The sequence below is a fragment of the Arvicanthis niloticus genome, chromosome 9 (assembly GCF_011762505.2).
Source record: "Arvicanthis niloticus isolate mArvNil1 chromosome 9, mArvNil1.pat.X, whole genome shotgun sequence".
NCBI classification, from domain to species: domain Eukaryota; kingdom Metazoa; phylum Chordata; class Mammalia; order Rodentia; family Muridae; genus Arvicanthis; species Arvicanthis niloticus.
This window is the reverse complement of record NC_047666.1, coordinates 67,644,080-67,657,171: the sequence shown is the minus strand read 5'-3', so window position 1 is coordinate 67,657,171 and position 13,092 is coordinate 67,644,080. Positions and strand designations below refer to the sequence as shown.

General features: G+C 38.5%; 1 protein-coding gene across 1 annotated transcript; it reads right to left on the bottom strand.

Annotated features, from left to right (window-relative positions):
• Positions 1-2,081: 2,081 nt before the first annotated feature.
• On the bottom strand, positions 2,082-12,624 carry LOC117715264 (C-type lectin domain family 12 member A-like). The gene is made up of 6 exons (XM_034511996.2): positions 12,269-12,624; positions 9,172-9,270; positions 8,452-8,640; positions 7,990-8,141; positions 4,116-4,222; positions 2,082-2,610 (listed from the first exon to the last, which is right to left on the bottom strand). Exons 1-6 carry the CDS (start codon positions 12,357-12,359, stop codon positions 2,442-2,444), a joined length of 807 nt encoding a protein of 268 aa, XP_034367887.1. The 5' UTR covers positions 12,360-12,624; the 3' UTR covers positions 2,082-2,441.
• Positions 12,625-13,092: the final 468 nt, after the last annotated feature.

Genomic DNA, 13,092 nt, shown 5'->3' with positions numbered 1-13,092 from the left:
GATCCATAGCCACTATGCCTCAAGATCTCCATGTTAAGATCCAGGTCAGAAACTTGTATCTCCCAGCCTCAAGATCTAGATCACCAGTGAGCCTTCCAATTCTGGATTGTAGTTCATTCCAAATATAGTCAAGTTGACAACCATGAATAGCCATTAACATTCTCAAGTATATTAATATATTAGGTTAAGTATAATATTATATTAGCTCCAAATAAAAAGATTTATTTTAACCCTTCCCAACATTCAAATTTGATATGCCTTTTTCTTGCCTGATTTTATTGCTAAATCTCTGACACTAGAAGTTGTTGAATGAAGTGATTGAGGAAGTTCATTCTTATCTTATTCTAAAACTAGGAACTAGTTTCTTTTACTGGAACCATGATGTCAGTTCCAACTTCAGAGTTTTGCTCATTCGTTTGCTGTTTATTTTATGTCAAAGATTGGTTATGTTTGGTAGAGCTACTCCTTGTTTCCTAAACTTTACTATGACAGGGTGTTAGGTATTCACCAAATGCTTTGCTTTGTCAATAAAAAAATTTATTTTCTCTCACATCTTTTTTTCAAAATGTTTATAAATCTTTAATACAAGTTATTCATATCACACTGTGCTCTCTATATTATATTTTTCAGACTTTTTTTTCTTTGAGGTTTAAATTTGCCTGGTTTATCATTGGAAAAAGAGAAGAAATAGGCTACACGGTCTTGTGTTCAGCACACTGTGTGCTGAAAACTACATGGTGATAAACTATGACTTAGTATCATGGCAGTCAGCAAAGGAGACAAAGAAATGTAGACATAAACATTATAGAGAGGCAGGACTGCAGTCACACTGTTGTTACTGTGTTTGTGTGAGAGGAGTTGCACACTGCCTACAGTTCTTCTGAAAGGTAGATTGTTGGGCCTTGGATGAGGTAACTCCCTTTAACCTGCTACCTTCAGTCATGTAACACACAGGTAGAGGGTGTGATTAACAAGTCTCCACCTCCAGAGATTAAAATATTAATGAGTTATCTAAAGGACAGGGGTGTAGCTAATTAAGTTATCCCCTCCCTTTTTTCCAATCTCTATAAAAAGTCAGGGGAGCCTGGCTTTTGGGGGGAAGCACATACCATCTACAGCCATTCATCATGACATGAACAATAAAAGCTTTGGAAAACCGGACTCCACGTGTTGCCTGATCTGTGGCCGCCAGGTTCCCAGCCTTTGGAATGCTGGAACCTTGAACTTCAGCCGCCAGCTCCCTGCTGTTGTACTGAAGACCCCCATACTCGGGAGACCCTTCCTCAATTCTCAGGAAATCACGACCACCCAAAGATCACAAGAAACCATACCTGGATGCAATCAGCAGAGGTTTATTAGGGAAAAGAGCTGGCAGCCAGCTGTTTGACCACGTACTCACGCAGGAGTAGGGTCCGACCCCAACATCCACTCCGTGGAGCGTTTTAAAGAGAAAAACCACAAACCAGGGGAGTGGGGCGGAGGTGAGGGGTTGCCAAGGATAAAAATAGCGAAACATTCCAGAGAAACCTACCCTGCTAGGTTAATAGCCATGGAAATTACTCAGTACAATCATTTTTCTCAAAAATGTAGTCTTACCAAGTCACTGTCCCCTATACAGTCATTACAAAATATTTCTCACTTCCTCCAGTCACAGCCCCACCTAGATGGCTTGTATTTTTTATGGTCAGGAATTCGTCTTCCTGCTTCGGCCCCCACGCCCCCCCACACACACACAGGTGGGCCCGTTGCCTGAGGCAGGAGGAATGTAATCCAGCTAGTGTCTTCTGATTCAGAGGCAATGTCCTTCACAGGAATGTGAAGGCCTGAAATCTTATTTTCAGTTCTGCATTCTGGGATCTGCACTTTTCCTGCTCAGGTCTAAGGTGAAAAATCTACACATATTTCATAAAATGGCCTTTATAATTTTTCACTCTACAGTACCAATGTGGGACTCCACCACCTACAGACTCCCTCCCCTCTCCCCCATGGACTCCCTCCCCTCTCCCCCTGCGAGATTTTTTTCCCCACAGTAGATGTCTTAGCAACCTTCAAATTGCTGTGACAAAACACCATGACAGAGGTAACTTATAAAAGCATTTAATTTGGCACCTGGTTCAGGAGAGTTAGAGTCCATGACCATCCTGGTGAGGAGGATGGCAGCAGGCAAGCAGACATGGCCTTGAGCAGTTGCTGTGAGTTCATAGCTCAATCCACAAGCCCAAGACAGAGACTGAACTAACTGGGAATGGCATGGGCCATTTAAAAAACTCAAAGCCCACCCTCAGTGACACACCTCCTCCAACAAGGTCACACCTTCCTATGCTTCTGAAAGAGTTCCACCAAGGGATGACCAAGTTTTCAAATGCATGAGCCCCTGGGGGCCTTTCTCATCCAAACCAACACAGCAGGATAGTAGCTTCAGACAAGCAAGTACAGAGTAGCTACAGGCTACCATCTGGAAGGCCATTCAGCACACTCTCCACCTGGACCTTGCTGGCAGTCTTTTCACAAATGATTTTATTCTGATCAGTGCAGTATGTATAATAAAACTTTACTCTGTCTATAAATCCACAGTACATCCCATTTAAGTCATCTGTGCTTCCTTCAAACCTGGAAGAGAAAAGTAAGCACACTTGGCAAGTTGTAGTTTGATTATACCCACAGAAGAGAATTTTCAAAAGAACATTATAAGCTGGGTGGTATATTGTCTAAGTTAAATTTCAGTTGATTACTGGGGTACTTATATGTGATGTGAAATACTATTTTCTCAATTTCCCTCATCTGGAATACTTTCTATCATTTGATTCCAGACTTAGCCTCTCGTCCCATGGCTGATATGACTTAGAATAATGCCAGATCATAAGTCTCTACCTTAACTTTGCACTATCATCTTCAGGTGTCTTACCTAACAACCAAAGATAGAATAAAAGCAACTTAGAAAACCTGAAGACTGTACCATCTCTCATAAGATAGTTCCTGCTGTCCATATCTCAGGCAGTCCTTCTACCCAAGTAGCCTACAACATGGGTAAGTGATGATAAATGATATTTATAAGTTGAACACATTGTGGTTTTGATAAACATAACATTGACCCTCAAATTGATTAGTAATAGTCATCAAATAGTTTATCAGTTAATTCGGGAAGCAGAAGAAGCCTGGAGTGTGGGAAGGCTTGAGTGGGTGTGGTGTTGGCATGAGCTGGACAAGTTGAGGACCATGACCTCAGACCCTCAGACAAATCCTTCCTCTGGTCTATGTGCTGATGTTGATGGGATGTGCAGAAAGTGTTCACCATAACATTCTCCCCCTGGATATTTGTGGCCTGAAGATTGCTCCCCTTCAGGGGCTGCTCCTTCTGAACCAGAACCCATGAATAAAATCTGAGCCTGGTAAAGCACATTCATAATCCTATTGTTAGGGAGACACAGGCAAGCAGATCACTGGGACTCCCTGAAACCTAGACTGTTGGAGAGTTCCAGTCCAGTGAGGGATTCTTCCTCAAAGAATCAGAAAGTAGAGAAAACACACACACACACACACACACAAACCACCAGAATTTGCCCTCTGACTTCCACTAGAATCAGACATAAATATACATACACACACCCACATACCACAAATGCAGCACAAACATAAGTGCACCGTTCATACAGTCACTACACACACACACACACACACACACACACACACAAACACACATGCATGCACTCTCAATACAGACTTATGCATAAAGCCCTGACTAATTTGAAGCTGTCAATCTTTCATTCACTTTTGAATTTCAGAATATACCACAATATTAAGTACTTAAAGGTGTCTAGTGAATGTTTTTGGCTTCTGCAAACTTCTTAACTATTAGCAGTAATTTTTTTAGAAGAAAAAAATGTTTTCATAATTTGGTTACTGTAGGTTGTTGGAAATTTGCCACAATAATGACAAGGTATGTGTGGCAACTCTCTACATAATTGAATGTAGATGTCACAAAAGTCTGATGGGGCAGTTACCTTTAAGGAAGTGGTGTCAGCTGAAGCTGCTTTTAACAGCAATCTACCAAGTTCCTTCAGAAATTGTCTCTATTCAAATCTAACTATAAAAATCCAAAACAACCAAAGACTTACCATTCAGAGAGGAACATCTTCTCACTCAGTGTCTCAGAGTCTCTGTAATCTTCTCTAGGTGACAATGCTAGCCAGTAACCACGTAACTTCTTAGACTTTAAAAATTCCTATAAAAATAAAAACCGCCTTTTTAATAAGCTTTTTCTTATATCTGAACCCTACATGACAGCTTTGGAGTGGCATTACCATTTTTCAATGTATTTTAAAAGGTTACCCTGTCTAGCCTTGATGTGAGAATATAAATAAAAAATAAAAAAAAAGGGATAACTAGATAATAGATGGTAAATCATGATTGATTGAAAAAATTAGAAAGATAGATACATAAATAGATGAATAGATAGAAAGACAGATAAACAATCTGATAGTATTGCTTAAGATGTCAGTGTTCCAGGAGAAATCTTTGTGAACAGAACATCAATGGCTCAGACACTAAGATCAACAACTAATAAAAGAGGCCTCATGAAGTTGAAAACTTCTTTTTAAGGCAAAGAACACCATCAATAGGACAAAATGGCAACCTACAGAATGGGAAATGATTTTCAGGAAATCTGCTTCTGACATAGGACTAATTTCTGAAACATATAAAGAACTCAAGAAACTAGATGTCAACTAACCAAATAATCTAGTAAAAAATGGGGTATAGATCTAAACAGAGAATTCTCAACAGGTAAATCCAAAATGGCCAAAAGCACTTGAAGAAATGTTCAACAGCCTCAGTCATCAGGGAAATGCAAATCAAAATGACTCTGAGATTCCATCTTACACCTGTCAGAGTGGCTAAGGTCAAAGACACTAGTGATAGCTCATGCTGGTGGGGATGTGGAGCAGAGTCAGACTCCTCCATTGCTAGTGGGAGTGCAAACTTGCACAGCTACTTTGAAAATCAATTTGATAGTTTCTCAGAAAAGTGGGAGTAGATTTATGAAGACCCAGCTCTACCACTCTTGGGTAAATAAATACCCACAGGATGGTCCACAATACTACACGGATACTTGCTCAACTATCTTCATAACAGCTTTATTCATAAGAGCCAGAAACTAGAAACAACTTACATGTCACTCAACTACACAATGGATAAAGAAAATGTGGTACATTTACTCAATGGAGTATTACTCAGATGTTTAAAAAATAACATGAAATTTGCAGGCAAATGGATAGAACTAGGACATAGACAGGATCCTGGCTTCTGGCATGATCTTCATTAGAGGGGCTCCATTTAAGCAAGTGATGAAAACAGATGCAGAGAGCCACAGTCAAAGATTAGGTGTAACTCAGTGAATCCTGAGAAAGAAGGGAGAAAGGACTGTAGGAGCCACAGGGGTCAAGGACACCACAAGGACACTCACAGAATCAACAAACCTGGACTCACAGAGGCTCACTGAGACTGGACCAACAATCAAGGAGCCTGCATGGGTTTAACCTGGGCCCTCTGAATATGCTATCATTGTGCAGTTTGGTGTTGTAGGATTCCTAACAGGAAATGAGGCTGTCTCTGACTCTTTGGCCTGCTCTAGGGACTCTTTTCCTCCTACCAGGTTGCCTCATCCAACCTTAATATAAGGAGAGGGGCCTAGTTTTATGGCAACTTCACATTGCATGTTTGTTTTATATCCCTGGGATTCATGCCCTTTTCTGAAGGGTAACAGAGGAGGGTTAGAAGGATGGGCTAGGTAGACAGGAGGGAAATTTTGGATGGGAAATGTGATATATGAGAGAACAAAATAATAATAAGGGAAGATGACAGTTTCACAGCCTATTTCCCTGTCTAGCAGAAAGAAAGCAGGGCCTGCTGTGTAGAGGCAGGGAAGGATGAGACAGAAGCTACATTGCCCAGAGGCTGATGCAATCACAGAGCTAGCTGTGTTACAGCAGGATATCCTGAAACTGTGCAAACATTCAAAACCACCACAGGAGCTGGTCAGAACCATGGCTGACCCTGGTTGTTTCAAACAGTCCTTTATTTCATTGCTATATTCTGATCAGCCTTGCAAAAACTACAGCTCTCCTTTGCGTCTGATACTAATACACATCCAGTGCTCCAGTGTAAGAACAAACAGAAAGGGTAGACCCTGGTTAAATCCTGGTTCATTCCAGAAACTTCTTTCAGTAAATTCTCACAAGACAATTATTTATTTTAATGTATCTGAGTGCTCTGTCTTCACACACACCAGAAGAAATAATCGGATCCCACTGCAGATGGTCCTGAGCCACCATGTGGTTGCTGAGAATTGAACTCAGGACCTCTGAAAGACCAGCCAGCATTCCTAACTGCTTAGTCACCTCTGCAGCTCTACTTTGGCTTTCTAATAAAACCCTTCAACTTTGTGCATTCTGTGTATGAATTCTTTGATGTGTCCAAGAACTTTGTAACAGTGGGTTGATGTCTCTGAGATCTCTTCAGCCTTCACCACCAATGATGAAAGAACTTAGTGATTCATTGAGTAACATTAATATAGGGTCAATGAAAAGCTTAACAATTTTCTGATCTAAATATTTGTTTAGCGAATACTCACTCTTAGTCAAAGGAAGTGGATAATGATTACAAACCAGACTTAACAGTAAAAGAGGAAAAAAGCACCACAGTCAGAGAAAAATAGTAACTACGGAAAGAGAGCCCGCGCAGAATTTATGACCAAAGTAGACTGTGTGTATGTGTGTGTGCATGTGTGTGTGTGTTTTTAAAGACAGTTGTGTTTTTTAAGTAAATAGTTATAAATGATCACTTGAGAAAGTTGAATGAGACAGAATACTTGATATTATAGAGAATTCTTTTCTCCTATAAAAGATGACATGTTTTTTATCGTAGAAAAGCTGAGCTCTTAAGGTGATATAATTTTGTACCACAATAAATGACTATAATTGTGGATCAGCAGCTCACACTGGTTATTCTAGCCCTTGAAAGGCTGAGGCAGGATTGCTGTGAGAGGTTAGCCAGAATACTGAGTAAGACTTGTCTAAAAAAAAAAAAAAAAAAAAAAAAAAAAAAAAAAAAAAAAACCCAGCAAATAATAAACGATTTCTATGTGAAAGATCAGAACTATGGACTAATTAATAAAATGCAAAGACACTATTTAGATTAGTGGTTCTCAACCTGTGGGTCACTAAACCACTTGGAGTTGAGTGCCCTTTTCACAGGCCTTGACTAAGACAATCAGAAAGCTTAGATGTTTAAAATTACAATTCATAACAGTAGCAAAATTACAGTTATGACGTAGCAACAAAAATAATTTTATAGTTGAAGGTCACCACAACATGAGGAACTGTATTAAAGGGTCACAGCATTAGGAAGGTTGAGAACCACAAATAAACAGGAGAATTCACTTTTCATTGGTCCTAATAAGTCTGCTAAATATATATATTTAGCATTTGTATCCTCTCTATCAACCCAGTGTACTTATTTACATATATATCATTCTATCTGGGTTAAGCTGTTTTGTTTTGCCTAGTGAACAAAAGATATAAAAAAAGATATAATATAATAACAAAAGAGAAAACGCCCCCATGTGGTTTTTATGGGAGTGGTGAGCCTTGGCTATGATACTCTCTGACTTTGGAGAACTATTCAGAAGGCATACACAGAAACCTGCTTTTACACTTCCAAGTTGGAAATACCCAAACCCAAGGATTCTGGGAGTCCCAGGTCTACCCATCTATCTTACAATTTCTAAAATTCCACTTAAGCTAAAACCTTCTGTGTTTTACCTTGATTGTGATTTTCCTAAGACAAAAGTGCAAGGCCCTGTCCTCTGGGCTTCCAAGGAAAACAATCCCGAGTCAAGACACTGCATGTCTTCCCATTGCATACCTCTGTAATCCATATGTCATGATGTGAAGCTGATTCCTTTTTGTAGGGAACAGAGACATGGAACCTTACCAGTACATCCTTGTTCTTAACCTTCAAAAGGCTGGCATTCCGAGAAGAGCAGAACTTAACACTCTCTTGCCATGTTTTATACCCATTGGCTTCAGAATAACAGCTGTCCTTGTACCATTGTGAACCCTTTGGACATGGTTTACATTTGTGCTCTAGAAGGACAGAGTTTTACAGGTTGGTTTCAATATTCTTGACAATTATCCCTTTATTGTCTGGGTGACATTGATCAGATTTACTGTGTTTCCTCTCTTTAGGTCAAGAAAGAAAACAAATCATCTACATCCCTATTTATCACCCTAGAAACCTGACACAGAACTTGGACAAACCAAAAACATTCAAGTACCTGACCAGATTCAGACATATTGCCCATCACTAGGGAACTCACTTACAACTCTAAAAATTAATCACAGGCTTAGGTTTTTTACTGCCTTGGGAACAGTTTTGAGAGCAATGCAGGATTACCTGGATCTTTGTTATACAGCTCTTGACACAGCTGGGTGGCTATGTTTTGCAGCATGGTGGAAAGGTTCTGGATTTTCTCTAAGTTGCTGAGATTGTATGTCAGCTGTAGGGAAACATTTCTCTGAAGTTCTTCCTTGATGCTTTGTAAATGATTTGATTTTGTCATTTCTTTCTCCAAAGTTGTATAAACTCCAGGTTTTTTTTTTTTTCAAAAACAAAAGAAGAGAAATAAATGGTAGATGATTTTAAAAATACTTATAAATTCTAAGTTATCCTATCACCTTTAGAAAATTGATGAAGTTTTTTTTTTTCAGTATTAACATGTTAAAGTAGTATGAAAAGGCTTCTTTAGAGGAGTGATTGGCAAGACCAAGCATGTGTCTATTGACCACATTATAAGGCCACTCTTGGGACAGATTATTACAAGGACTTAATTCAAAGAATAAACATTGATTCAACAACACCTGACATTCTACATCTCCCAGTCAACCAGAAAATAAGTATATACATCCATACATATATGATATGTAAACATATACAACATACAACATCTCACCAGGTTGCATTAATATGTTTATTCACATACCTATGTAACAATGACAAAATTTGAGATGGAGAAGGCAGGAGAATGAGAAAAATTATTGGGAAGGGGGTGGGGATGAGGCAAGTATACTTTAATTAAATGTAAAATATCTTTTAAAAGAATGAGGTGATACATACAGATGCCTCCTAAGGTCACTACTCCAATAAACAGCAGAAGGCACAGAAGAGTCAGAATCACGACTGTTTTATGTTGTGAATGGGAAACAGCAGAAGATACTGTGAAAAGAAAAAAGCATAGCATTCTAGAAGCAGTTCACCCCTTAACTTCATCTATCCATCCACATTCATCCATCCATCATCCATGCACCCATCCATCCAACCATCATCCATCTTCCCCTCATTTCTTTCATCTATGTATTTTACTAGACTTTTTTCAAGACAAATCAGATAGGAAACCATAACTAAGACACCAGGATTAGTTTCAGATCTTTGACTATGCTATCTCTTACCCCAGAGAAGTTTTTGTTCATGAAATGTCTCAAACATCTTACCAATAAGATCAAGGCAATAACTTTAAAAAAAGAGACTAAGTTTTTTCAAAAAAACTTAAAAAGGACTAAGTTTTTTCAAAAAAACTTAGTTCTTTTTAATGAGAAATGAGTCTCAAAGGCAAAGACATTAACCCTTCATTGACAAAAGAGACGAAAAAAGGTAAAGATAACCTTATAAAATAGAGAAAAGAAAAAAATGGAGGCACAAGTAGAGTGTCCTCGGATACGTTTGTGGAAAGTATGTTCCTGGAGACTGAAGGAAGCTTTCTGAGGAGGTTTTTGGAATGTGGAGGTGATGTTTAAAAGAGGAAGCACTTCTGCTTGTTTGTGTGGTCCCCTCTAAAGCTAATAACCGGGCTGCAGTGCAGTAAAGCAGGTTGTCACTTTCTGTGTCCCTCTATCTACCATCAGCTATGTGCCTTTCCTAGTCTGGGCCTGAATTTCTCATTACAATTTTTTCAATATTTTCTATGATTTTTTTAAGAAAACCCTTCTCATAGAATGCTTTTATTATTTTATGGACAATAAATCACAAACTAGATCATTTCTCTAAAAAGTTAAAAAAAAAATACATGGGGAATTATTGTTAAGGCAATACATGATTTAAATTATCCCCATGTATGGATATAGAAAAAGACTGTTTCAAGAAAGTAATTCAAGAATAACCTAATATTTTTCTCTGCTCTTGAAATGTATCAACAGATGATGGCATAATAATTTTGTGAAATCTTACAAAGTAATGTACAAAAAATAAAACTTGATTTCTTAATAATTTGGAAAATTGTTAGTGAAAATACTATAAATGTTACAGTCCTTATCTGAGGTTTTAAATACAAACACATAGTCTATCTTTTGTTATAATTGTTTTCTAATTCATTTATATATTCAGTTATGTAAGTTATCAGATCTGTGTCAGTTAGGCACTAGAATTTATTGTGGCTGCTAATAAAACAGAATAGAGGTAAGTGTGTTTATGTTGTCATCTAGATGCATTTTGAAGTGATAGGAAACAAAGTGCAAAATGATTGCTTGAAAGAGAACTGATAGATATATAGATAGATTATAGATACAGATAGATAATAGATATAGAGATATATGATATAGAGATGATAGATAGATAGATATGTAGATAGATGATAGATAGATAGATAGATAGATAGATAGATAGATAGATAGATAGATGATAGATAGATAGATAGAGTATAGGTGTTTGATAGATATAAATTGATGGCACAGATAGATGATTGATAGATAAATGTTAGATAGATAGATAGATAGATAGATAGATAGATAGATAGATAGGTAGATAGATATGTAGATAGATAGATAAATAGATAGATAGACAGATGATAGAGAGAGACAGGGAAATAGAGGAGGTAGAGAGATGGATAGGAATTTGAAACTGAAAGCATGAGATAACTCAGAAATGCACATTGAGTGGCACTGGAGCAGGAGACCTGGGAAGAGCCCTCCAGTACTCCATCAATGAACACAAGTCAGGACAAGCAGAAAAACCAAACCAGCTCAGCCACAGGAATAGTGAAAACCAGGAGGATGTGTCCAGGAGAATGCAGTGTGAAGGAATTTCCCACAGGTTTCGGTGTGTTGTGGGTGTTGTGCAGAGTATGTCATGTTGTGTAATGCTGTATTGAGAGTAGAGCCTCACACATGCTCAGCAGTGCTCTAGCACTCAGCTGGATCCCCAGCTCTCTTCTTACTTCTTACTCTGAGACAGGATCTCACTTAACTGACTGTGCAAGTTGACTCTGTACTCACTCGCAGTCCAGGTAGATCTTGAATTTCCCATCCTCCTGGGTAGCTGAGATGAGGGAAGCTCCCTCAGATCTAGCAAAGAAAAGCAATCTTAAAAGAGACTGCTCAGCAGTATAAAAACAGTAGGGCAGCAGAGCTGTGAGGCAGAGACATGAGGCAGAGGTAGCTCAGGGGCTGACTGCCCTTGCTGTGCAAGCCTTAAAACCTAAGGTAAATTCTTGGTGGTTTACATGGTGCAAGGAGAGGACTGTCTCCTCAAGGTGTCCTCAGGCCTCCATACAAGCACATGCACACATACAAACACATATACATTCATACATGTTCACACGTATATGCATACACATACATGGATTAAATTTGACCTAAATTTAAGACATAGAATAGAGATCTAAATGTTAGGATAAAACAGGGAAATACCAAGAGATCTAGACCAGTACAGGCTCTGTGAACAATGAGGAAAGAAACCAGATTTAAAAAAAAAAAAAAAAGATGTTCTCTTTTTCTTTGTCTTTCTCTTACACTTCAAGATCTTTCTTTTCAAAACTCTAGCAAGAAGAACATGACTCTCCTGAACAAGGTATAATCCTAATTCCATGGCTTCAGATGAACACAAACACACAGACACGTGCACACACACACACATACACACACACTCACACACACACAAAACCCTTCACAATAAACCACCATCATTTGAAAATACAATTTCTTCACACATACCTGAATTTAATACTTAAAAAATGTAAAATATAATGTTTTATTGCAATGGATTAAAGAAATGCCTATGCCTTAAAGAAAAAAAAAATCATTTAAATCACTTTGGTATTTGGGGTTTAAATGAAAGGCCAGATCAAAAATTCATACTGCACACTAAATATTTTTAAAACTTAAAAATTCATACTGTGGCCATTGCCACTGCCTTACCTCACATCCATGGCTTGAAATCTTACCTTTCCCCCCACATTTATCAGATGTTTGGGCTTCTTCTTTCTTAGCAGAGTCCTGGAATTTTAGATCTGCATAAAGAGTTTCTTCAGGCATTGATGAATATTCAAAGAAAGCTCCAGAAATTGTCCTTTCTGACAATTCTCAATTTCTCAAAGTTGACAAGGCTGATGGTTAAATAAGTCTACATAAACTTTCAACCCTGTGTAAACTGCAGCTAACCTCACAAGCTAGAATTTCTTTTTGAAAAATCCACTATGCCAGTCACTCAAATATGTGCCCATGAGCCACAGTCAGTCTGTGGCCTCAGACAAGAACAGATATGGTTGAAAGAGGAACACTTTTCTTCCTCACGTTTCTTCCTTTTTCTTTACATAAAGTAATTTTCGAAATTGTGCTTGGATAATATTAGCTTCATATGAGTTGCACAACTCGCTCTTACCACACAGTGCAGACACAGCATAGGATTAAACTCTCAAGCAGGGAAATAATCAGAATGATTCAGATCTCAAATGCTCCCTGGTGTACCACAGTGGACTGTCACAGGTACCCTGAGCACAGAATGGTCAAGGTCCTCAGAGAAAGACTGACTTAGGACTGCACATTCACAGGGAAGACACACAAAGACTGTGAGATGAAAGACCATGGTTTCTCTCTGCTGCAAAAGTTCTGGTTGGATTAACAGGAGCTTTGCTCTCAGCAGAAGCAAGTGAATGTCTGTGAGTTCCTGGCTAGCATCCTGTCCATGTCTTACGATCCAGGACATCTAATACTACATAGAAAGGCACAATCTCAATTCATGCCCTCCAATAAATAACTAAGTAAATAA